The 23767-nt window shown below is 42.0% G+C and overlaps 1 protein-coding gene across 2 annotated transcripts in view; it reads right to left on the bottom strand.

Annotated features, from left to right (window-relative positions):
* ATP8A2 (ATPase phospholipid transporting 8A2) overlaps positions 1-23767 on the bottom strand; it is a 345102-nt gene that overhangs the window by 290113 nt on the left and 31222 nt on the right. The window contains exon 2 of one of the 2 annotated variants that reach the window (XM_075708776.1): positions 9522-9666. In XM_075708776.1, the coding sequence (XP_075564891.1) occupies positions 9522-9666 (145 nt within the window). Of the gene's footprint in view, positions 1-9521; positions 9667-23767 lie in introns of those variants that run through there. The other variant, XM_075708786.1, reaches the window with a different exon arrangement.

Here is a 23767-nt window from a genome sequence, read left to right as displayed (position 1 = left end):
ACTATGCAAACCTTGCTTAACTATACTATACAGTTTGATGTTTGAACAAGTGTGCAAACATTAGAAGAGATTTGTCTCCTCTATATCTGCAACTTAATTCATGTAAGTCATGTTTCCAGTTACACCACTGTGCAAGTCAGGAGGAACACCACAAAACACTGGTAATTCAATGCGTTTGGATACACATCAGTACAGCTGAAAGTCTGGCCCCACTGTTTCTAGGGCAGTGCAGAGATTTTTTCTGAATGCAACCACTGTATAATTTGAAAAAGGTTAGTGTCATTCATAATACTTTAACTAATTACCATGCTACTAAAGAGTACCAAAGATTAGTTATACTGATAATAGTCACATGAAAAATAGCAAGCAGTAAGCTAAAAAACCACTCAACAGTAGTTTTCCAGTACAGTTCCCCTCTTCGTTAACGTGGAATTTTTGCATGACAACTCCCACAGTTGCCATTTTCCCCGTTTCCCCCAACCTTTTCATAAGGTGAAGTTTTAATCTATTGAATCATCCACAAAGAGGCAAAGGCTGCCAGTAACAGAGGCAGAGAGGTTGCTTCCTCGAGAAGTGTATGTGTGCTGGCAATGTTCAGCTGAATACAGCTCCACATTTTCCCAGTCAGCTATTTAAGCACTTCCACACCTTCCTTGACAATTTAGATTGACAACTCAGATGAACTTCACCTTCAGACTAATCATGATAAAACCAGGACTTCCTTGAGACACATGTGGTCTCATTTCCAGGGTTGTAAGTACAATAAACTGTCCTTCCCCAGGCAACTATCCCACAGCTATCCATTCCTCAGTTCACATACTTCAAATACTCTCAACTCAGAGCTGAAGAATGAGAGTTGCTTGATATTAGTGCTTTTAACACACACCAATTTGCAGGAACAATTACTAAGAAGATCATCATCCAATAATCAATCCATCTGAACTTCAGTGTACAGAAGACACTTACAGCAGCCTCAAATTGCAATGCCCAGTAACTAGTGAAACTCTTACTACTAGGACAGTTTTCATCTCAAGGACCTCATCAGTTCCCCTCATCTCCAGTAGTGCAAGGATTCCTTCCTTTACAGGATGGGCTCCCACCAGAAGCAACTAAAGGCACCACTGCATGTTTGGAAGACTTGTTCTTCCCCTCCTTTGTAACAGGAGGAACTGATCACATCTTGGTATCTCTGAGCCCTCTTTTCTCAAATCATACAATTTGGGAAGGAAAATATTTTTTTCATACAGGTTTAAAAGAGTCAGTACATATCAAGCCAGCCCACAAACTCCCCTGCAGGTCAAGTTCCACCAGAATTTGTTTTTTTGTGGGCCAGAATGGTTTGGGTCTGCTGTAATAAAACACTGAAGGTCTTCTGAAGAACAGTTTATTTCAAGTTAAATCCAAGACATCATGCATAACCAAAAGAAAAAAAAGCAGACAAGCTGTCAGCTAGACTATCAACCACTAAGGTTTTAGAGTGTTTTACACAAGGGGAAATCTAAATTAGCACAGACATCTCATATTCTTACATCATTATTTTATAGTAATGCACATCATTAGTGTTGTGTCCTACACTAAAGCCTAATAAAAAGGCAGGGTGATAAGATACTCATTGATTAACACTACTTGCCAGGAGAAGCACCCCAGTATCTTCTAGATTAGATATCTACCCTAATGCACAAGTTCCATTTCAGGAGCAAGATGTTCAGGCTGACAAACCCAGCTTGGCTGAGCTATCTGCACTTCCTGAGAAGCTGCATTAGCAACAAGCTTATCCTCAAGTGTTTAATTTTGGTTGTTGTCTTCATATAGACCATTGTTAGGACAGATGTACACAAAAATGCATTATGAACTGTTGTCCACTGAAGCATGACAGTCTCATTACTCTAGTTTAATAATATCAACTCCTAACCATGTAAGGTTTTTCCAGAATTTCTAGACTACAGTGTCTTGTGCCACCTTGCCCCAGCATCAGCAAGACTTCTGCCACAGGCAGGCAGTGAAAGACTACAAAAGCTAATGTAATTCATGTTGCCAAAGCAAGTGTTACTTCTACTAGAAAGGCCTCCTACAGTAGTGCTCATGGCAGTCTCAATGCAGAGCAGGCATGAGCACAACTACTTACGCTCAGTTTAACCTAAAAACAAGACCTCATGGTCACATCTAATAGAAGTGATAGCATTTTTTGCTTCCAAATCCTGTACCCTGGAGGCTTTTCCTAAAGCATGCAAACAGAAAAGGCCTTTCCATTTGTTCTCCATTCATGCAATCCCTACAGAAAGGGAAACAGACTCCTGGCTATTTTTCAGTAACAAATACATTAGACAAAGACTGTTTAGAAACAGCACTAAAAGCTCTGTAGGCATGATACTGTTTCAGCATGCTCTATTGTCAGGTCATTGCTATAGAAATATGCCCTTGCTTTTCAGTAGCCCTGCTAGCAAGTACGACTCGATAAAATAGAGCTGACTGGAACGGTTAGCCTAGAAATAACTACTGTCTAATAAAGGAAGTTTAGTACCACATTTAGTTACCTTGCAAACCCAAAATAGGCTTCATGGTAAACACACAGCATCGAGACGACTGAAAAAATATCAAAACAAGTCACATAAATTAACCTGCTGCCTAAAAGCCAGATTGCTAACTTCAGTTTTAGAGCCATTATTTAATTCCAAGTGTCACCACAACTTAAGCAGCTATTGTTCTAGTGACAAGCAGGGGGGTGGTAGAAGAAATGAATACTTAGATTTCTCTCAAAACTGAACAAGTATCTTCACAGTCCACAGAAACTATATGGAAAGCAGTTATTACAGTTCCTGAGCTCCACTTAAGTCAGCTTAAGTGAATTTCTTACTCTTCTACCCTTTTCTACAGACCACCAGCAGTCAGACAGTGTGGTCTGTAGCCCTGAGCAGAAGGCTATACACACAGCTGTAAACAGCAAGAGACTTCAGAAAGTGTGATTTATTGTACGTGCCACCTCTAAGACCCAAAAGACACCTGCTTTGACTCCACCCTCACTCAAAGTACACAAAGAATCACCAAAACCATTTAGTCTCTTCCTGTTCACATATTTCTCTGGGCAGAGATCAACAGTGGAGGAGTAAGTAGAAACGCAGAGTCACAAGGGAACACAAACTGCTGAATATGGGCCAATATTTATTCAACAAATATGTGGGAAAGCAGCTTCACTTGCATGAAGTCAGACTGCATTTAAGCTTTGGCTCCAGTGTCTTAAAGTTGCCTAAATAGTGACTTTATCTAAAAAGAGCAAAAAGACGCAGTTTAAATCCCCTACTGTGTTGCTACTACTGATCTATGAAATCCATCATGATGCCAAAAAAACAACCACCCACACAATTTCAGGATGCCAGAGAGCTCAGCATGCAGCAGGTAGAATGGCACTAGAACTCATATCCATTTTTTTTTTTTTTTAATCCAGACATTTAATCTAGGCAAAATTCAACAGTTTAACCGTCCAGGGGCTCTGGCCCTAGGAGTAGCCCACTAAGACCAAAAATGCAGAAACTTCAAATACATTGGCATAATCTGGAAACATAACATCAACACCAGGCGTACAATACCAGTTACTTTTGCTGAGTTTTAATGGCTAAAACAATCCTTCTATAGCTGAACCTAAGCCTTTTTCATTGTGATACATTACAGTCTCAGCAACAGCTGCACTGCAGGAAAATTATTTGCTGATTTACGAGAAGTACGTAACATTGAGTCCTTCTTTTCAGTTAAGAACAGTATCTACCTAGAACTGAAAAGAGTTAGCAGAGGATTAGTTTAATACATGATTACATTTGTACTATTTAGAATATAGTAATACATCCCTTCTTTGAAGAATTCCAAAATGCTTTTCTGCAGTCAGGCAAGTGATCTGTTCACATGACAACAGAAGAGATTTCCAAATGTAGTACAAACCCTAGTACAAATGGCCACCACGTCTGAACTCTACCAAGGACAGAGCTGAGCACAAGTAGGGACAGTTTTACCTGACAAGCAAAGGTGCATTTCAGAGCAAGAGGAATGCTGGTCTACAGCATAAGTACAGATAAATGCACTTGCACATAGCGGACTACTACTTATATTTTCAACTGCAGATCATAGTGAACACTACTTGGGATATTCATGTTACAAGGGTCAATACTAACTGGCTATTGATACAAACAACTCCTATTCCAGCAGCAAGGACTCACTAAGCATCAGTGAGAACCTCCCCAGACCTTCCAAAAGCACCAACTGCTCTGAATCTCAAGTGGCTTCTACAGTACCTGTTTACAAGCCAAAAAAGCAGCGCCCTTTACTTTCATTCACAACATATTTCATTTCACAACATGAAATTAAAGAAGAATCCAGACCATGCCTACAAGTTTGTCACCAGCAAGCATCCTGCAGACACTGATGGGACAGTGTGGAACTACAGATAAACAATAGCCTCTTTAACACAGGACTTGTGGTGTTACTAGAAGCCTTGTTACAGTCGTCAGTGCTAAATTCCTAGTGGTGGTGCTTCTGCCTTATGAAATGATAAGTTCCTTCTCACCAGTTTGCTTGAGTTTTCAGACCTTGTACAGCTTAAAAGTGAAAATTGAAGGCTGCTTGCTCATTACTTTTTCCAGCAGAATTTAACTTTTGCCTGTATGGAAGAAAAGTCTCTGAACAGAAGAGGGTTTTCTGGGTATCAGAATGCATCTTTTGGGACCTCCCTAATAGATCAAGCCACCAAATTCTACCCTGATGAGAAGCTTTTCAACAAGACTTCTGGATTCAACACCCATTAAAAGTATACAAGTAGAATTTTGCCCTTCTTGACTGCTGCTTCTGCCCCAACCTCCCCCTCAAGCCACATACCGAGGCTGAAATTGGAGTCCCGATTCAAATGTAAACCAGACTTGCACCAGGATGTACTACCAGGCCTTGAATATAAGAATATCACATAGAGCAATTGTTACAATGGCAAATGCAATGTACTTTGAAAATCTGGAGACAACTGCAAATGTACTTCAAATTCTTTCAGCACTTTTGTACTTCCTGGATCAAGAAACCACAAGTTCCAGCTACTTTTGCATCAACATTAGTACATATGCAACAAGTGAGGAGCTCAAATCACTTAAGTGGTGATATTTACTGCATGCACTAGAAGAAAGTTTCAGTACACTACTGTTATACATTCAGTATAAGCCACTGATACCAGTGTCAATTCCTGTAGTAATAAGAAACATCACAGAACTGTATTTACATGAAAGCCAGGCCTGTAGAACAGTCTCACTTTAAGTAAAACAAACCAGTCTTCCCTGTGCCACTGAGTGTATATTAGGAAAAGTATTCATGCTGTTAGTTTGATGATCTCAGAAGTATGGACACAACATTCAAACCGCTATCATCATGCCTCATCTGTATCCCTATGTTTTCACAAGGCAATAGGCAAGTTCATTTGAAAACTAAGAAAAAGAATTTTGAGTCACTTTCCCCACCATTCAGGTAATCACACTACAAATCAAACTTAGTAATGAAGAGTTATGGTTTAAGCAATCAGGCAAACTCAGGTAGCAAAAAAACCTCAAACATTTCAAGTCAAAACCACCAGCCAAGACAGCACTTCTGCTAAACAGTTATTTTCACACTGTGCTGATCTGCTACATAATGAGTGTACAAGCTACCTACCATAATTGCTCACACTGAATCAAGCCAACAGCAGAAGAGGCTGGAAATGTTAATGATCTACTACCATTTTGTGTTTCACCCTGAACTAGAAGGAAAAACCAGTACTTCAAATAAGTACAGAGAAAGCTTCTTCCCACAGCACATTGGAAGTGAGGGGAAAAAAAAAAAAGCTGGCTGGGGTCTCTGTAGAAGACTGACCACTAACTCACAGTCTGTAGCTAGGGATGCCTTAGGTTTATGAAGGCTGTTAGTAGATTTCAATCCTCAAGTGTAGAATGCCTGGGAGTAGATTACTATAATTATTGCCTTTAAGTGGCATAGAACTGTGTATAGAGTGGCTGGCAGTTTTCAGAACACAAGTGTTCTTACTGAATTTCTTACTGAACTTAATTTTAAAGTACAGAAATGCTCTTATTAAACAGATAAAATATTTATGTATATTGAACAAATCAAAACAGGTACTAGTTAGCTTTCATAAAAGCAAACATACTTAATACCACAACTACAGCTGCACTGGACAAAGTAACTGTATTTGTTCCATTTTTACATATTTCAAAGCTTCTAGAATGCTTCAGCTGAAAGTGGAACATAATTTACCTTTTTAATAAAAGGTCCAAAGAGTTACACAAAGTTTTTCAAACTGAACACTAGGGATAAAAGCAGCTTCTAATGCAGGTAGAAGAGATGTTCCTACAGAAGGAACTGGTGCTGTGGCAGTGTCATGAAGAATGGTGACAGCCATATATATACACACATAAAGGACCAAGCTAAATCCAGCCTACAACACCCAAAGTTTTACAGCACTAGGTTTTGAAATAGTTTGTGACCAAGTTTGAAGAGCACAAAAAAGTTTAGCCATTGCTCTACAAGTTCTCATAATCTCACTTATTCACACCAGAAAGCCTTGGGGAAAGAAAAAAAAAAATAGAGAACAGCTCTTCCTTCTACATCTTCACACTCACACTTCAAGACTTTTGGAAGTGTCAGTGCCTCACCCCATCTTGCCATCCACTGCAATAGCATTATATACTGTTCAGAAGTGGTATTAGGGAATTATCAAATTTTGCTTAACTTGTCCAAAATCACACATTGTTACTTATCCCTTTTTCCTTTTGCTCCTACAAACAAATACAGGAGTTCACTTTTAACAGTGACTCTCCCCACAAAAAGTTAAAAAGCTCAAGATGCTTAAAACATCTTAAAGGGAGAAGCATACCACTGACCTGCCTTCCCCCACTCTCTGCACCTCCATTTCTTGCTTTATTTTGCTTAGTTTTGAGCAAGCTATTCCACACTATCCATTAATTTAGAAAACTTCCTATGAACATCCACAAATTCCCACTGTTGTTCAAAGAATCTTTGACGACTACCAAAAAAATGACAGAAGTCACATAATTTACAAACTGTCTTATTAGCTCCTTCAGTTTAATTTTCTGTAAGCCCTTATGTACAGGTGTTCATCTGCTTACACAGCGCCTTGTGCTGTGGTACACTGGTCCTTCCTGTGGAGACAAAAAAAATCTTCAAGTCCAGTGGCACTGAGAAATCCAGAAGCTGAACATAGTAAGAAAGTCCAAGGACAATACAGAACTGCAGTTCCTCAAGAGAAACTCTAATATACATAAGCAAGTGAGTAAACAAACCACCACTCATACTCCACACAAGGCACCCTTGCTCAGATACTACAAGCTCAAGTCATCTTTGCCTTCATTCTCCGTTCTTCCGAAAGCTAATCCAGAGGATGGAGAAAGCACAGCCAAAGCCTGTCACCCTTTTAAAAGTCAAAGGGATCAAAGCTTTCTTACTGAGCAGGAGCAAGTCATTATGAAGTGAACTTAATTTCTAATTGACACTAAGGAGCTAAGATTCTTAATCAGGTAATGCAAACACCTCTACGTTCCAACCACACTACCTGCATTTTGTCCTATCCCTCACACACCAGTATTCCTTGTGACTCAAGCTGCCCTTGTCAGGAGGCAAAGCTGCAAAAAAACTATTGGAAAACTTTTACAGCTACCAGGAAATGGCTTTCAGACAGTGAACTGGACACAACAGCTTGCTCAGGTGCTGGTAACAGGGCTATCAGGAACCAGTTCTTGGTGGCAGTCACACACTACTTTTTTATAAGATTAAGCCAGATCAGAACAGAATCCCTTCAGGAAAACCTAAACTACAGATTCTGCCAATGCACCATTCCCTGCTTTGTTTCTGTAAAGCACAAAAAGCACAAGTAATCTATCCATAGAAAACAGTCAAACTCAGCTCATAATTAGTCAAGGAAAAATAAAGTGAGAAAACATCCCATGTTGCTGCCCACGTAGAAGCAGCAAGACACTAAGAAAAGATGTCATTTTAACTGCTCCTAAACCATAGACTTTCCCAGACAAGTATGTAGTAAGTCAAAGTTGAGGAGAAAATCCTGTATAAATAAGTTGCTGTACTACCTGGAACACCAACATCCTTCCGGAGAACATTCTTGGATCTGCCCTTGATAATACACAAAATAAATCAGCTAATAGAAACCACCTTTTCAGCAGGATATAAAGTTCCTCTCTTTTCATAAAGGTACCCATTGTGTAAACCGTTCTTTAAACAATAACCCAAACATCTACATTAACAAACAGAAGCCTGCTAAATAACACTCCTCCTTACTCATGACAGCAACCATCTGCTCACCTAGCTAACCCAGCCAACCCAAGGCAAGCGTGACAAGCACTGCTGCAACTTGCTTATGTTATGCGTCCTTATACTCCGTGTTTCAGCACACATTATTTGCGTTTCTGAACTGCAGTAACAGCATTAATCATACCAACAGAAGTCCTAAACACACATGCCTACAATGAAAGGCTCCAAATACCAAAAACATTCCCTTTGGTCTTCAATTAAAGAAGAAAAGTGGACGACAGCCTTGTATACATGCGGATGTGAGCGTGTAAACTCTGTACTTACTCTTGTCCTGTTAGACTTGCTTTTTCTTTTCTTCCTTCCTATTCTATACTTTTACCCACACAGACACACTTAATCTAGTTATTCTTACAAATGGATGCTGCTGCTTTTCAAGAGAACACTCCTTGGAGTTTACATAGCCAATTCTATCCAAAAGTCACAACAATAGAATCATAGAATCGTTTAGGTTGGAAAAGACCTTTAAGATCATCCAGTCCAACCTTTAAGATCATCCAGTCCAACCATTAACCTACACTACTAAGTCTACTCTAAGCCAATCAAGGGTAGACTAGACTAAACCATGTCCCCAAGTGCCACATCTACCCATTTTTTGAACACTTCCAGGGATGGTGACTCCACCACCTCTCTGGGCAGCCTGTTCCAATTCTTGACCACCCATTCTGTAAAGAAATTTTTCCTAATTTCCAACCTAAACCTCCCCTGGCGCAGCTTAAGCCCATTTCCTCTCGTCCTATCACTAACTACATGGGAGAAGAATAGATTTGCATGGGTTAACCCTTGTGTCCAAGAATACTAGACTAGGCGCTGTTACTCCAAAATTCAGTAGCCCTGCTAGAGCTGCAAGTGTCTCACCCGTGCAGCTCTACGAGCTCCCAGCTCTCAGTACTGTTGGTACAAGCAGCTTAGCCCTTGCTGCTGCTAGATCCCTCCTTGCTGCTGCTGGATCCCTCCTTGCTGCTGCTGGATCCCTCCTTGCTGCTGCTGGATCCCTCCTTGCTGCTGCTGGATCCCTCCTTGCTGCTATCTACACCCTCGCACCGACTCCAGACAATGAGCCCCGCTGCCTCGGCAGAAGCAAAATTTACTGTGCTGAAACCAGGTCTGGGCAGGGGGTGCGGGGTGTGCAGGCTGGAAGGGGAGAAGCGGGGAGCGCTCCGTACCTGACCCAGTTGTCGCGGAACTTGCTCTGCTGGGGCTGGTTCAAGTAAATGGTGCGGGCTGGCGCCTCGTCCAGATCCGCCGAGGACGTGGCTCCGGACATCTCATCATCCGCCTTCTTGTAGCCCGAGGGGGAACAGACGGGTCCTGCAGGGAGAGCGCGGAGGGCAGGCGGTCAGCGAGGGGCTGCACCGCCGGGCCGGCGGCTCCCGGGGCCGCGCCAGCTGCCGGCGGGGAAGGGCCGGGGGCGGGCGGCGGCTGCGGAGGCTGATAAATAATGGATGGCCGGGGAGGGGGCGGCGGAGCCCGCCCGCTGCCAGCTGACGGAGAGCGGGGAGAGCGCCGAGGCCCGCGCCCCCCCGCCCCGCCCCAGGGCCGCGGGGAGGGGCGCACACCCCGCACCGCCCCCGGCAGCGCCGCGCCCGCCCCGGGCCCCGCGGCAGCGCTACCGCCTGCGCCGGGCCGGCCGGGACCGGGACCGGCCGCCGAGAGAGGAGGGGCCGGCGGCAGCCGCGCCGGGGACCCGTCGCCGCCGGCTCCGGTGCGGGACAGCCCAGGAGGCGACGGAGGGGCTGCGGGGGGCAGCGGGGCTGCCACCCAGCGCCGGGCTCCGGGCCCGCTCCGGTGCGTGGCGCTGCCCGCCCGCACGCCCCGCATCCCGCACGCAGGACCTCGCCCGGGCCCCGGCGGGCACGGCAAGGTACACGGCGGCTGCTCGCCCTCCCATCCGCACGCAGGACCTCGCCGGGGGCCCGGCAGGTTACCCGGCGGCTGCTCGGCCCCCGCCCCGCCTGCGGCACGACCCCCCCGGCGCCGCCGCGGCGGGGGCTGGCTGGAGGGAGGCCGCGCTCAGAGGCAACACTCGGGTTTAGACTGAAAAAAAGCAAAACACTTTTCGCTTTACACCTACAGCTTCAAAGCCGAAGTCTTTGACTTAAGTAGTTTTCACCTCCAACCGGTCTGGAGTGACTCGAGCCCTATGAAGCATTGTTTAGCTTTGCATTAAGAGAAAGCCAAAATACAGCGGAAAGGAGACAGCGGTTTCCTCTGTCAAGCCTCAAAATATTACCAAAGTTGTTGGAGACAGATTTACTCTTTCCCCTTCCGTTCTGAGCCATGAAGATACTGCACATTACTTGAGCTGTAAATATATTAGATAAGAATACCAGTTTATTAAATAAGCTGTGGATTTACAAGCTAGCACAGGTGGTTCTAGATAAGCGTAAGACAACATTTCACAAGAATCTAGTAAAAAGTGTTGGGTTTAGGGTTATTTGAAAAGTCCAAAGATAACATTGAGTAGCAACTACTGTAAAGCCAAATCCAGCAGCTATTTCTGATTTCTGTACAAAGCTAAGATCATACTGCAACAAGCTATGATCTGATCAAACAGTGACTAAGAAGAACTCTTAAAATGAACAGAGGAGAGCCCCCTGAAATTATGTCCTTAACTACAGCTTGAGGGGAAAAACTTCATCTTAATGCAACCTTAATATATTGAACACTTAAGTTCTCACACATTACCAGTACTTCTCTTTTTTAGGTAGACTATAGGTGTAAGTTAACATCCTACTCTTACATCCCAGGCTTTCCAAATGATTAATTCTTTATTGCTAGTGCAAACAGGCTCTGTATCCTCTAGATGTTAGCCACTGGAGGGCAACATTACCCATTCATCTTAGAGTATAGGCCAATATACAGGAAAACTTTGCAATGCTAGTAGCTGGCCAATAAAGCTAACAAAAGCATATTAGTTTAATTACAATAGCACTGTCTCTTGCCCAAGGCAAGTGTTGCACATCATACTTTGGAGACATTAAGCTGAACTTGTGTGAGGCTAATTAATTGATTTTCTTTCATTTCACTTGACGCTAATTCAGACAGCAAAAACATGCCAAACTGCTAGTATTTCCTTTGTGAAAAAGGACATAAATTTAGGAGGTGAAATATGTAAGACTACATTATGCAAGACTATGCCATTATAATACTAAATTAGGTTACTCAGCCTGAAGAAACTCGCCACAATACAGAGGACCGCTCAACCTTGCTGAGTGAGTATTTTCTCCTTCAGAAAAACAGCTAAGAGCACTACTGGACACTTGCTGTTCTTTCCCATTGATTTCATGTTGTGTAACTGCAAAGGAGATCAAACAACAGTACTCTTAAGAGCATTAAGTGCAAGGAAGCAGCTTTCATCTGTTTTCCTTAGTCAAGCTCCCGAACAGAAGTGCAATTATTCTAGAACAAACAAGCTGTAAAAATTGTGGTTTTTCTTCAAAGACCTTACTTGTTTCACTTTTTCATGACGCCCTCTGATACTCAAAATCCTCCTGCTTACTAGTTCTCTTCATTGCCAAGTATCATGAAACTGTCCCACAACTTTAAGGATTAACTGAGTCAATAAAGCAGATAAAGTTCAGAGGTATTTAGGTTTACTTAATACACTATGATCTTGGCTGCTCTCTCTTAAGACAGGTGCCCCAATAGCATTTGCCTTATTCTTTAGATGCACTGAAATATTTTCAAAGCAGACTTGTGAGTGTGTAGAAACAGCTATACTAAGAAGGTTTTTGGTTTTGAGAGTAGCTCAAGTCAGCTGCTTCAACTCTTAGTGAAATAAGCCTCATTTTGGAAGCTTATCCAGTAATCCTGCCCCTCAGGAATGCCTTCCACCTCCCTCCCCTGTTACTAAGCAGATCAGCCCCAGAAGCCTGCAGACACAGTAGCCTACGCTACTGGCTGTAGATGCTCTCCTTCCTCGCATTTAGAAAGGTTCAAGAGCCTTGAGCTTCTGAGGAGCCCCTGGTGGGCAGCAGTGCCAGAGGCTACACCACCTTCAGAAGGCATCCCCCTCAAAAGAGACCTGACCACATGCACACCATCGCTTCAGTCATGTGAAAGCAACTTCACCTCTGCTCCTTGTTCAAGAAAGGCTAAGGATAAAGACAGCACAGATTTGACCACCTCCAGCAGTGGTGGAATGTGAAACTGAAGTCTGAGCAGCTCTTGTTCAGCAGTGTTTACTTCCCTGTATCCAAAGGGATCAGGCTCATTGACTTCACTTCAGGGCAGACAAACTTGGCGCTCTGGGAAGGTTTCTCTCCCACAAGACCTGCCTCTGCTGTTATTTGCCCAAGGACTTGCAACACTGCTATGCAATTTACTTTGGATAAAGCTATTCATGCTTCAAGGAATATATTCATGGTAGACCATTGTATTTCATAGCCTGTTCATTCAGTATGTTTAGCTAGATTTTGGATCTTCTAACTACATCAATCTTAAGTCTGTATCATCTCACACTTACATCCTGTATATACGTGACTAAATTCATTCTAAGTGTGCCGATGAAAGGAAGCTGATTCTACAAGAATAACCTAGCATGGTTTTGGTGTGCTAGTAGGGCAGCTCTCTTCACTTGCTGAGCATATCGTTTGGCTCAACTCATATCTCCTGAGCTCTACTGTTGGTCTTCCTAGTCCTCTTCCCAGTATTCCCCCTGCCCCCCCAGAAATCATGAAAATCCATGGCCAGTGTCGCCACATACTCTGCTCTCAGCTTGGTAACTTGTACTTCATGGAGAAGGGAAAGCAGAATTTTTGTACTGACCAAAAGTTGTCAGAACAGAATCAAAACGTGTCATTAAGTGATTATTTCCACTCATTTTCAGGAAAGAAACCTTGAAGGGTCTCAACAGACTTGAATAGAGCAGAAGACAGCAAAATGTAAACAAGAGAGCCTAACAAAAAGCTCAGAGGATACTTGCAAGCCAGTCAACCGATAGGTATTCTGTGAAAGTACTAAAAAGCTTGTAGACCAGCATGATTATTAGAGTAAAACAATAATTACTACCTATTTTTATGGAACTTAGATCCTTATGGTATTTAAACAGTGTTCAATACACCTGGCTTCAACTCTGAGGCATGAGATACTGCTGGAGTCTAATGCTGTTTCCCAATGTGCTTTACAAGTTCCATGAGTCAGACGTGAGTTATATACTCCCTTTTATAAAGCCCATTCGTTTCTTCAAGGCTCTTACTTTACACTATTTAACAAGTTTATGTTCTAAAAAAAGACAGGATTAAAGCTTGGCAAAAATAGAGAGATTTTATAGCTTTCTCTCATCGTTAGGAGAAACCAGGCTTGATGCCCTGACAAATTCACATTGCATTTGTTATCACTTGAAAAGCAATGAATTATAATTTAATACTCTTACTTCACTGGGCCTACAAAGATGACATTTTCCATGTATATCTGTCTCCTTAATGTCTGCTCAGTAATAATCATAGCTTCTCTATGATTGAATAAATAAAGTGTTGTGAATTCTATAGTGTTTTTAAAGATGAGTCACTTGGGATGCTTGCCAACTGTCAGAAGTCACAAGAGAACTCTTACTGAAATTTTATCACTTTTCTCTTAAGTAGATTAGCCAGCTAGTTACTACTTCTGTCTATCTTGGTGAGGTGCTTGATTGCTCTAACACATGTTCCATTTTTACAAACAAGGGCTAATAGAGCAACTAAGCACCTCACCAAGACAGCAGAGCCCCAAGCTGAGAAACAGCAGGTCTCTAATGGAGAGGTTCACCTGACAGTCTTCATCATGTCAAGTTTAGAACCTAAAGCAATACTAAGGGTCACAGCCAAGAATCATCCTACCAATTTTGCACATTGTTTGCAGGACTGGGGTCTAGTAGAAGAAAGGACACTGAGCTAAAGAAGCTGACCCCGCTTGAGCGGAGTTGGACTATGGTCTCCAGAGGTCCTTTCTAGCCTCCACTACTCTGATTATAAGCTTAGACATTCACAAGTCAAAGTTCAAGTAGCCATACAGAGTTCCTTGTGTCCCCCCAACTGTATTAAGTGGCAGTTTTCTATTAAGAGACATTTGAAAGACAGCTTTCCTCAGAGTGGAAAGAAAAAAAAAGAAAAAAAAAAAAGAGACCCTCACCAAAAGCCTCCAAACTTTATCGTTTACAGTACATGTGGTGTTATTGTTACAGGCTTAGCCTCAAAGAAAGGAGTTGGCAAACTGAACATCTGAGAAGTTAAGACCCATATTTAGAGAGGTGGCAGACAAGTTTGACTTTTGCCTGCACCAAAATGCAAAGTTTGCTCTTAACAAGCCACCCCAGATTCAGTAACTCACCACCACTTTCTTGGGATAACATTCTTTTCACAGGATTATCTTCACAAACCAAGTACCAAAGATAACACCAAATGAGAAGTTCTGCAGTTAAGAATTGTCAAGAAGTTTTTATATAAAAAGTGACTTTGAAGCTTGGCTAAGTGAGTTGGTTTTACCTGAAATACATTCTTTCTTGCACTATTTCATTAACTGCCTTCACTGTCCAACAGAAATGCACTTGGAAGTGAATCCAAAAGTGCAAAAAGGTAAGAGTTCAAACAGGCAGAGCACAGCATGCTCTCACGGGAGATGCAGGGCACGAACTCAGCTACCAGGTCCTCCAGGAAAGCTTTGTTCTCACCAGGACTGGGATACCTTAACTTTGAGTTATAACCAGTTCATGTGAAAACTTGATGAACAGCATTAAGGTGTTATTTTCTAGAATTTAGAAAACTTTTACAGTGTTCAGTATAAGATTGCAGGCAAATGGTCAGACATTCTCAAGTCTGAAGAAAGGAAGTTCTGGAATAATTCACAGTGGAGCTTTTATTTTCTAGCTCTTCTGTTATCAAGAGAAATTTTAAACACGCTTCCCTCTTTGTAGACATATGTCCGCAAAGTAAGATGTCCTTAGATCACCTGCATGCAAGTAGCAGGGTTCATAATAGCAACAACCTTAAAGTTAAACTGCACTTGCAAAACACCTCTCACTTCTCCCAAGAATTATGCAAGAGTTGCTCTGTCTGAAGTTATTGGAGGCATAATGGCTCTTTCATTTGCTAAAGAAGAAGCAAACATGGCACAGTATTCCAGCCCAGATGACATTTACCCTGTATCTTAGGAGTAAAGCAAGTTGCATCAGGAAAATAAGCTATTATATCCTAAAAAAAGAAATCTTGCTAAATGATATATTTAGTTGTTTTTTTTTTTTTTTTTAAATTTTCTACTTCAAGCTACTTTCAAATTCTGTAAACAGCACCATGGACGTTACTAACATACATCATTAAGGAACTTAAAGCTTTCAGCAGGTACAGTTAAGAAGTCTGATATTCAGCTAACTTTGTTCATGTTTCCATGATCAATCTCATCAATTTTAACAGGCAGTTATAAAGCAGAGAAGAGGATACCTTTCCTCAGCTTTCCCAAGGGAGTTCCTTGAGGTTTGAGGCCAACAAGAACACCTGCAGAGGCTATTTACTAACAACAGTCTTTCATATGTTATAGTAACAAGTGTAAGATTTCCACAGGAATGCAAATCATGAGTAGGAAAAAGGAGCTGAGAGTAAAGTACTGTATATTTTAGCCTAGGACTTCACTAGTACTGAGCTTCTGCTCTAGTACTGTCTAATAAGGTTAGATGAGAGAGAGTTGCTTAGAAAAGGAATGGTGTCAGTCCTGCTAACATGAGGGCTAAAACATAAGCATTTAAAATCTTTTTAGACTAACATACTAACATTCAGTGCTTCAGTCTAAGATAACAAGGCCATGACAGGCCTGTTGTAGCTACAGGTTGGTAGCTACAACATACACAACGCATGAGAGAACACATGTACACAACCTTCAGAGCATCATCAGGAAATGCTTGTAGTGCTGGAAGCAAGGGCTATCCCTCCATCTCCATCATTCTAGGCATTAGGAACCCTGCAGTGGGCCTTTTACACTAGTAGGATGAAATGCTTGCCACCATGCAACACTAAGAGTGGACAACAAATTAGCACAGTTAGATGTCTGCATTAGCACTTCAGTAACTGGGTGACTAATCGGTCAGATCAAGACCCTCCAGTTACCGGCTTGTGCAGTTAAGACACACAAGCAGCATTATATGCAGTCCCATGGAAGGTACTGTTTTTTCTCACAGGCTAGAGACAATATAAAACAGAAAAGTTGGAAGTGAACTCAGTTCTGACACTATAACTGGTAGGTACATTCTCCAAATACCTGTAATGGTTGTTTTGGGTTTGGAGGTTTTTTTTGTTTTAATTTATTAGGTTTTTTTTAATTTTTAAGTAGTTGCATGTTCCAGCAGAACTACCAGGATACTGAGTCAGCAAAACAACATCAGATTAGAGTTCTTCCACAAGATCTTCTTCTTAAAAGTTAACCTGACTTTATATCTGTCAACAGCTAAAGCTATAGTGGAAAAGCCTTGCGTTCAGGTCAAGCAACTTGAGATTGCTATGGAACAGTCCTACAACAAGTCAAACTTGGGACAGTAGGACTTAAAGCTCTCTGATAACCCCCTCTGTTCAGGTCAGAAAGCAAAAGAGACATCCATACCTTTGTAGAAGATGTTTTAGAGATGCACAGCAAGGAAGAAAAGTTATTTTATGCACAGCAGAAAATCAGATTCAAAGGTAGGAGGTTTTTTTCTGTGCTAGATACAGACCAATAAAGAAGAAATTGACTCAGATAAAGACAGTAGCCCCCAGAAGGATATTAAGAGTAAATAAAGCTTCAGAAGCATGACAAGAGAGGACTGAGCAAAGGAAGCTTATTTTCTGAACTCCAAGATGCAAAGAGGAAGTTGTCATTAATCAAGCTAACCCAGATATCGCAAAGGAAATTAAACAGACACAGGTCTAACTTCCCTCCTTTTCATAGCTATGCAATGTGTATAGATTATCAAAATTACAAGACTAAGAAGGGTATTGTTGGGCAGGAAAGGTAGCTATGTGATAATGCTCATGGATTTCAGAAGTTGCTTAAAACTCAAGAACAGTTACCTGTAAGAGTAGACAGTGAATTGTTCTGCAAGAGAAGCTGCCATGCAGGAGGAGCTTCTATCAAGAGAGAAGCTGCCATACTGGAAAGAGGTCAACCTACTCTGGGACCAATTTTGGTGATAATTTCTTTTAATCAGTCAAAAACACAAGACAGGTAAGTGGCTATATGCAGCTTACAACAAGTTGCAGTCTTAAACAGATGCATTAATCCAGTCTTCAGGAACATATAAATGTTAAAAATCCTACCATACAAACACCTAACAGTGCACTTCAGGGATCAGTGCAAAAAGTACTGCTCAGTAAGCCAAAAGAAAAGCTTGGATATACTGGTCAATCCAAGGAGGACTGATTTGCCAGTGAGATGTAGCTACAGAAGCACTGCAGTGTCATGATAGATGCAGAGATACTCACAGTACAGGTGGATCAGTAGTTAATAAGTGATTGATCGATCATGTTAATAGACACACAGCATCAGTAGCTCTCACTTACAGTAGGTGACTAGAACTGTACACATTTGTGGAAGACTTCTTGTAGCCTTAGCTGATACAAAAGCAACTGTTGGGATTACAGAAATTAGGAGAACAAGAACTCCATTTGCTTGGCCCTGTTATACTATTCCTGTTCAGGCTTATGTTATGCCTTGTGAAGTTACATTGCTTCTTTCTTGTGTTTATCCCTGCTTTAAGCTAAATTTCACGACACTGAAAAAGGTCTTTCTGAATAATCTTAAATTACGAACTAGAAGGTTCTTAACTCCAAGAGTTCAAGGCTCAAAACACAGCTTGTTTTGAAGAGCAGCCTTGATCAGATTGTGAATGGAATTGCATACCGCAAGCAGAGACAGCTGGAGCCTGGATTTTGATGCATATGCCCAAATTCATTTGGATGAAGCAGCTAGATGTTGTCACTAACAAACAGAACAGATTCCTAGCAGAACACTAGAGACACTTCAGAGAACTAAAAAGCAGCAACCAGGGTTATGCTACTGCAGGAACAGAGTATACAGTTTAGCAGAAACTATATACAGAGAAGATTCAGATGCATGATCATGCACAAATACTGTGTATTTCAAGAGACAGAACAGAACTGTTATTGAGGCAAGGGATAAGAAGCAGGTCCACCCAATAAAATTCACTTCCCTCTGTATGAATGGCAGCCACCCACATTATTCAAAGCAAAAATAAGGTGGCAGAATACTCAGCATATGGGAGAGCAAAGGTGCCTAAGGTTGCCTGTGGTCTGAGTTAAGGTCTCCTTGTCCTTGGTGCATTTCTTTTTGCTGCTTTGAATGGCAAAATAAAGGCCTGATGTTTCTATTCCTTCTAACAATCCTCATGTGCAGCCTTGGTGAGACCATGAGAGGATGGTCTCACCTAAAATAGCTCTTCTTCATCGCCAAAGTCATTTTGTACCCACTCACTCAATGTCAAAACCAAGCAGCTTCTGCTGATAATGCTGAGCTAATAAAGCTGCATGAAACAAACATAATCTATTCTTACTCTGCCTCATGCTTCATAGCCACAACTGTCAGCTAAATTCCAAGGCTGAACCTGTATCACTGGTAAGTAAAAAGAAGTTAGTCCCTTCTTCCCCTGCCCCAGCTTCCAGACTAAATTTACGAAAACATTAGGGGTACTAGTAATTGAAACCTGTTCGAACAGCTGGTTTGTTGTTAAGTTCCCATACTGCATAGGACAAAAATGGCCTTTCTAGAAGCTTCACTCCTATTCCATTCTTTCTTTAGTTGTTCTTCAAACCCACTTGTGTATTTGCTAGCAGCTTATCACCATAACCTGGAATTCAAGCAGTTTTTCCTGGTATACAATGTTGTGTCTGATTTATGAGAATCAGCGATACATCTGGGGCCTGAAAAAATAAATTTCAGGCAGTAGATAAATTACATCTAATAGCCTCACACAAAGTTGAATATTCAGCTTCGGCAGCTACTGTTCAACACCAGAATTTTAAATAGCCAAGAAGTACTGCAGCTCCAGTAAGCCAAAGGAGCCTCCCAAGCTGTCCCTGAAACCCCTCAAGTCCAAATTCAAACACTTCTCCATGTGCAATAGGTTTTCTAAGAGCTGGTTCAAATAACTGGCATTTCTCAAATTCAGATTCAACTCTGAAAACTACCGAGTTCCATATGTTCCAGATTTCCAACAACTTAGCAAATACCATAAAGGCACCAAGGTATCATACAAGAAAATTGTGAATTTTTTCCAACTAACAGCACATAACTTTAAGAAGCCCCACAAGAAGCAGCAGTAGGGCAGCTTTGAAGGAGGTAATGGAGGCATGGGTTCTGTGAGAACCTGGTATACCAAGCACTAGCATTCCCTGTTTGCAGTTACACATTTTGAGACTTGGGGGAACTATGTTTCTGCTCACCTATTGGTGACATCACACTTCAACGGTTCTCTGCTCTTTTCACTTTTTTTTTTTTTAAACTCCTGGATTAACATGGCCTACCAACTGTCAGTCAAGCTCAAAACACATTTGTACACATTAGAATGCACTGAACAAGTCTTCAGCATTTGAGACAGTTTAGAGGACACTGGCTTTGGAGCTCCTTATTTAACATAACATAGAAGCATTTTCTGTACAAGGCAACAGTGCAAATGCAGATTCCACTGTGCAAACACATGAAAACATACACTGTGTCCATTCTGCATGCACTTTCAGCCTCTGAGAAGGAGACCATTTTACTAAGAAGTTCCTTTTGAATTTTCAGCTCAAGAAACCTACCTATATAAAGGAAAAAAAAAACAACTTAGTTTAACACTGAAGCCATTGCATTTGACAATGCACAACAGAAATTCTACTCTCTTCTTCCAGTATCATTATTTACAGTTCCTGGAATTTATCAGAGATCTGATTGTTGAAGAAATTTTAAGAAGTGAACATGAGGTGGCAGAAGTTACAGCTAAACTGGATTCTTATCCTTTGAAAGAGAATAAGCATCTCTCCCCCCTGAATAATCCCACTGCTCAAGGAAGATCCTGGAATTCTAGCACTTTTGTGAGATCCACCTTGGATAACCATAACTAGTAATCCTATTTGTGGGCCATGTACATAATTATCAAGCACAGTGGATCCGTTAGGTGATTAGTGGATTATTTCAAAAAACAGCCATCAGAAATCTCCTTAGCACAACTGACAGTCACAGCTAATCCTTAGAACAGAGCACTTACAGCCTTCCCTCCTCCCACCTTTGAGGCTTGTTTCCCTGTATTAATATTGGTTGAAGCTAAAAATATCTTTGGCACATCATAATTCTATTAGTATTCTGGCACACAAGTGCTTTTTTCCTTTCTGTAATGCATCTGTTCCTATAACAATTTACTAGCAGCTTTAAGCATATCAGCTGCAAGTACAGCTGATCTTGATTTCCAAGAGAACAATTTAAACAAGAAAAAGAACTGTTCTTCCATTTATATGGTCATGATGTAAAGCTATCTGTATTCTTCTACTGAAAGCCCAGAGGCCTGTAACGCTGGCTTGTAGCCAACACTAGATTAGAAAGATTTACCAAATACATACTGACCTTTTGCTCTAAAGCATTCCCAAAGCTGTTGTTCTTAATTCTGTCCACCCACAGTCCGGTGTAATGCACAACAAAAGCAGCTGCCTATTGTACAGTTACCTAGAGAGAAGCATCTCTTCCAGCGACGGCAGAGAGACATGATGTTCGCTCCTTCTTGCACTGGCTGCATGAAGATGAACAGCAGTAGTTCTTCAAAGATCTCTACAGCATTAGCAGGTCGCAAAGCTGATTAAAGTGATCCCCATGGTAATCTGCGAAATATATGTTTTGCACTTTCAAACTGCTCCAGGTTGGATTCACAGAAGGAATGTGCAGTAGGTGATGTGTATACCCATGCACAAAGAGACAGCTGTGGCTTGCACTGGAACATTCTAATACATTTCAGCAAAAAAGGGGAATTCAGCATCATCCTGTATTTTACCACTTGAAACAACCAACCATGTGCCCAGTTCCTGGATTGTGACCCCCCCACACCAGGTTTCAAAACAATTTCTCAGGTGAAATCCTAGTAGAAAGATACAGTAGAACTCAAGTTCTGTTCCCACTAGAGATGTTGTCTGTGATGTTACAGGTCATGAGATCCATTCATCTTTGCAGGTATAAAAGGTAATTTTTTTCCAACTTACTTTTCCTTGCCTCTGAACAGGTTTAATGGCAAAGTATTTTGGGTCTCAAGTGAAAAGGTTAAAAATCAATTCAGTGAATAAAAATTCTTCTCCATTAAGAAAGACTAGTTTTCATTTTCTTTTCACCTGTAGTAACCCCTTTAGTATGAGCCTCTTTTTAGAGTCACACCTACTTTATGGCCCTTACAGCAGCTTTTCAGGGCACTTCCTCCCTGGCAGTCTGTCTCCCCTCCTCCCCACTCACTTGCTTTTTGGATGGGGAGTAGAAAAGGAAACATCAGCAGCATGCTTAAAGCCTCAGAAGATGGCCATAGGAGGAGGCAAGGATTTGGCTTTTTGGCCTTCATCTGAAGTTACCATCCCAACGAAGTATTCTATCTGCAGAACATTTCCCTATGGCCATCAGCCCCCCTGCAGTGACACATGGGCTGTTTTTAGCGAGGGAGTACAGTTATGCTAGGACAGCCGTGTGCTCCGAGCGCGCCAGACCGCATTAGCGGGAAGAGAAGGCAAGAACCACCACTGGCTGTTTGCCACCAGCCCCAGCATGGCCAGTTCAGTCTTCCTGAAGCTACCAGCACACGAACATTACACTGTCAACTTCAGAGTTTAGTTCTGTTTATGCCTGTGCAAAGCCAGGCTCCAGATGTGAGGGGTGTACCAAGCCCATCTCTTACCATGGACTGGATGCTGGATGGAGCAGAAAGTCAGAACATCACCTGGCAATTGGCACAACTGAGGTTGGTAAGAGATAATCACGCAAAGGGTATCAAGTATTTATGAGCAAGACAATGACAGGAAGCCATGGACGACACTGCTAGCTACAACTAAGTGCTTTTTCCTCAGGAGAGGAAGGTAACTTGAAATTTTAGTTGCTCTTATCCAGCTTTCATTAGGGAAGCGTGTTGCATAATGCATGAGGAAAACATCCGAGAACAATGTTTGCGAACATTATCTATTCCCTACACAGATGAATCCATGAGCAGACAGTATTGCATCCGTTTGTCCTCTGCATATAGCTGTACTCTGTTTTTCCTTACTAAAAATGGTAAAAGCTCACCAGCTGACTAGGCTAGCCTAGATTAGCGGTTCCCTATTATAGAGCATATGAATGCCCTATCTTGAACTAAAACTGCTTATCTCACCTTCTCCAGGCCAGCAAGATCTGACAGCAGAGGCACTGTTATCACATCCAGAGGCGAGTAAGCCAGTAGCACCAGACTGGCCAGTCCCAGAATTGGGCAAGGTGTCAACTGCTCTCTGTCCTGGGCTCCGCTGACCTCTACCACCTCATCACAGCCATCAAGCCATCATGGCCACCCCTGAATCCACCTTATTTCAAAGGCTCAGCCGCTACTGAAATGTGTGGTCTTGGTAACATCTGCCTAACATCGTTCTAGATGAAAGCACAACACGAGTTAGCCACAGTACTTTTTATCTAAGGATTTGTACTGCACGCTCCCTAACAAAACCCCCCTCAGCTCTTTCCAAACTTGGTGGCTTATACTCACACAACCAGGCAAGAAGTCTGCCTTTGGATCAGTAAGCCTGAGCTATGTATTCGGGACAGAAATCTGCTATAAGGAATCCTTGATCAAGACAAGGGATTATACTGGGATACAACCGTTGTCTGAAAAGCCGATTCATTGCCCAGTGTGCAATAAGCCAATTTCCACACACAGGTAAGATATTGCTAATGAATCTGCTTTTTGGACAACACAATCAGATCACTCTCAACTTTGTTATGTTATTTCTTTTCACAGAAAAAAAGTTTTATCTAAACACTTACACTGATACTATAACTCCAAATTTTCCAAGATAGCTTATTTTTTTTCCTTGACAGATAGAATCATAGAATCATAGAATCATCTAGGTTGGAAAAGACCTTTAAGATCATCCAGTCCAACCATTAACCTACACTACCAAGCCCACTCTAGACTAATCAAGGGTAGACCAGACTAAACCATATCCCGAAGTGCCACATCTACCCGTTTTTTAAACGCCTCCAGGGATGGTGACTCCACCACCTCTCTGGGCAGCCTGTTCCAATGCCTGACCACCCTTTCCGTAAAGAAATTTTTCCTAATTTCCAGTCTAAACCTCCCCTGGCGCAGCTTAAGCCCATTTCCTCTTGTCCTATTGCTAACTACTTGGGAGAAGAGACCAACACCCACCTCACTACAACCTCCTTTCAGGTAGTTGTAGAGAGCGATAAGGTCTCCCCTCAGCCT

The sequence above is a fragment of the Pelecanus crispus genome, chromosome 1 (assembly GCF_030463565.1).
Source record: "Pelecanus crispus isolate bPelCri1 chromosome 1, bPelCri1.pri, whole genome shotgun sequence".
Taxonomy (NCBI): domain Eukaryota; kingdom Metazoa; phylum Chordata; class Aves; order Pelecaniformes; family Pelecanidae; genus Pelecanus; species Pelecanus crispus.
Note: the sequence above shows the minus strand (reverse complement) of the source record. Positions and strands in the feature narration are given on the sequence as shown.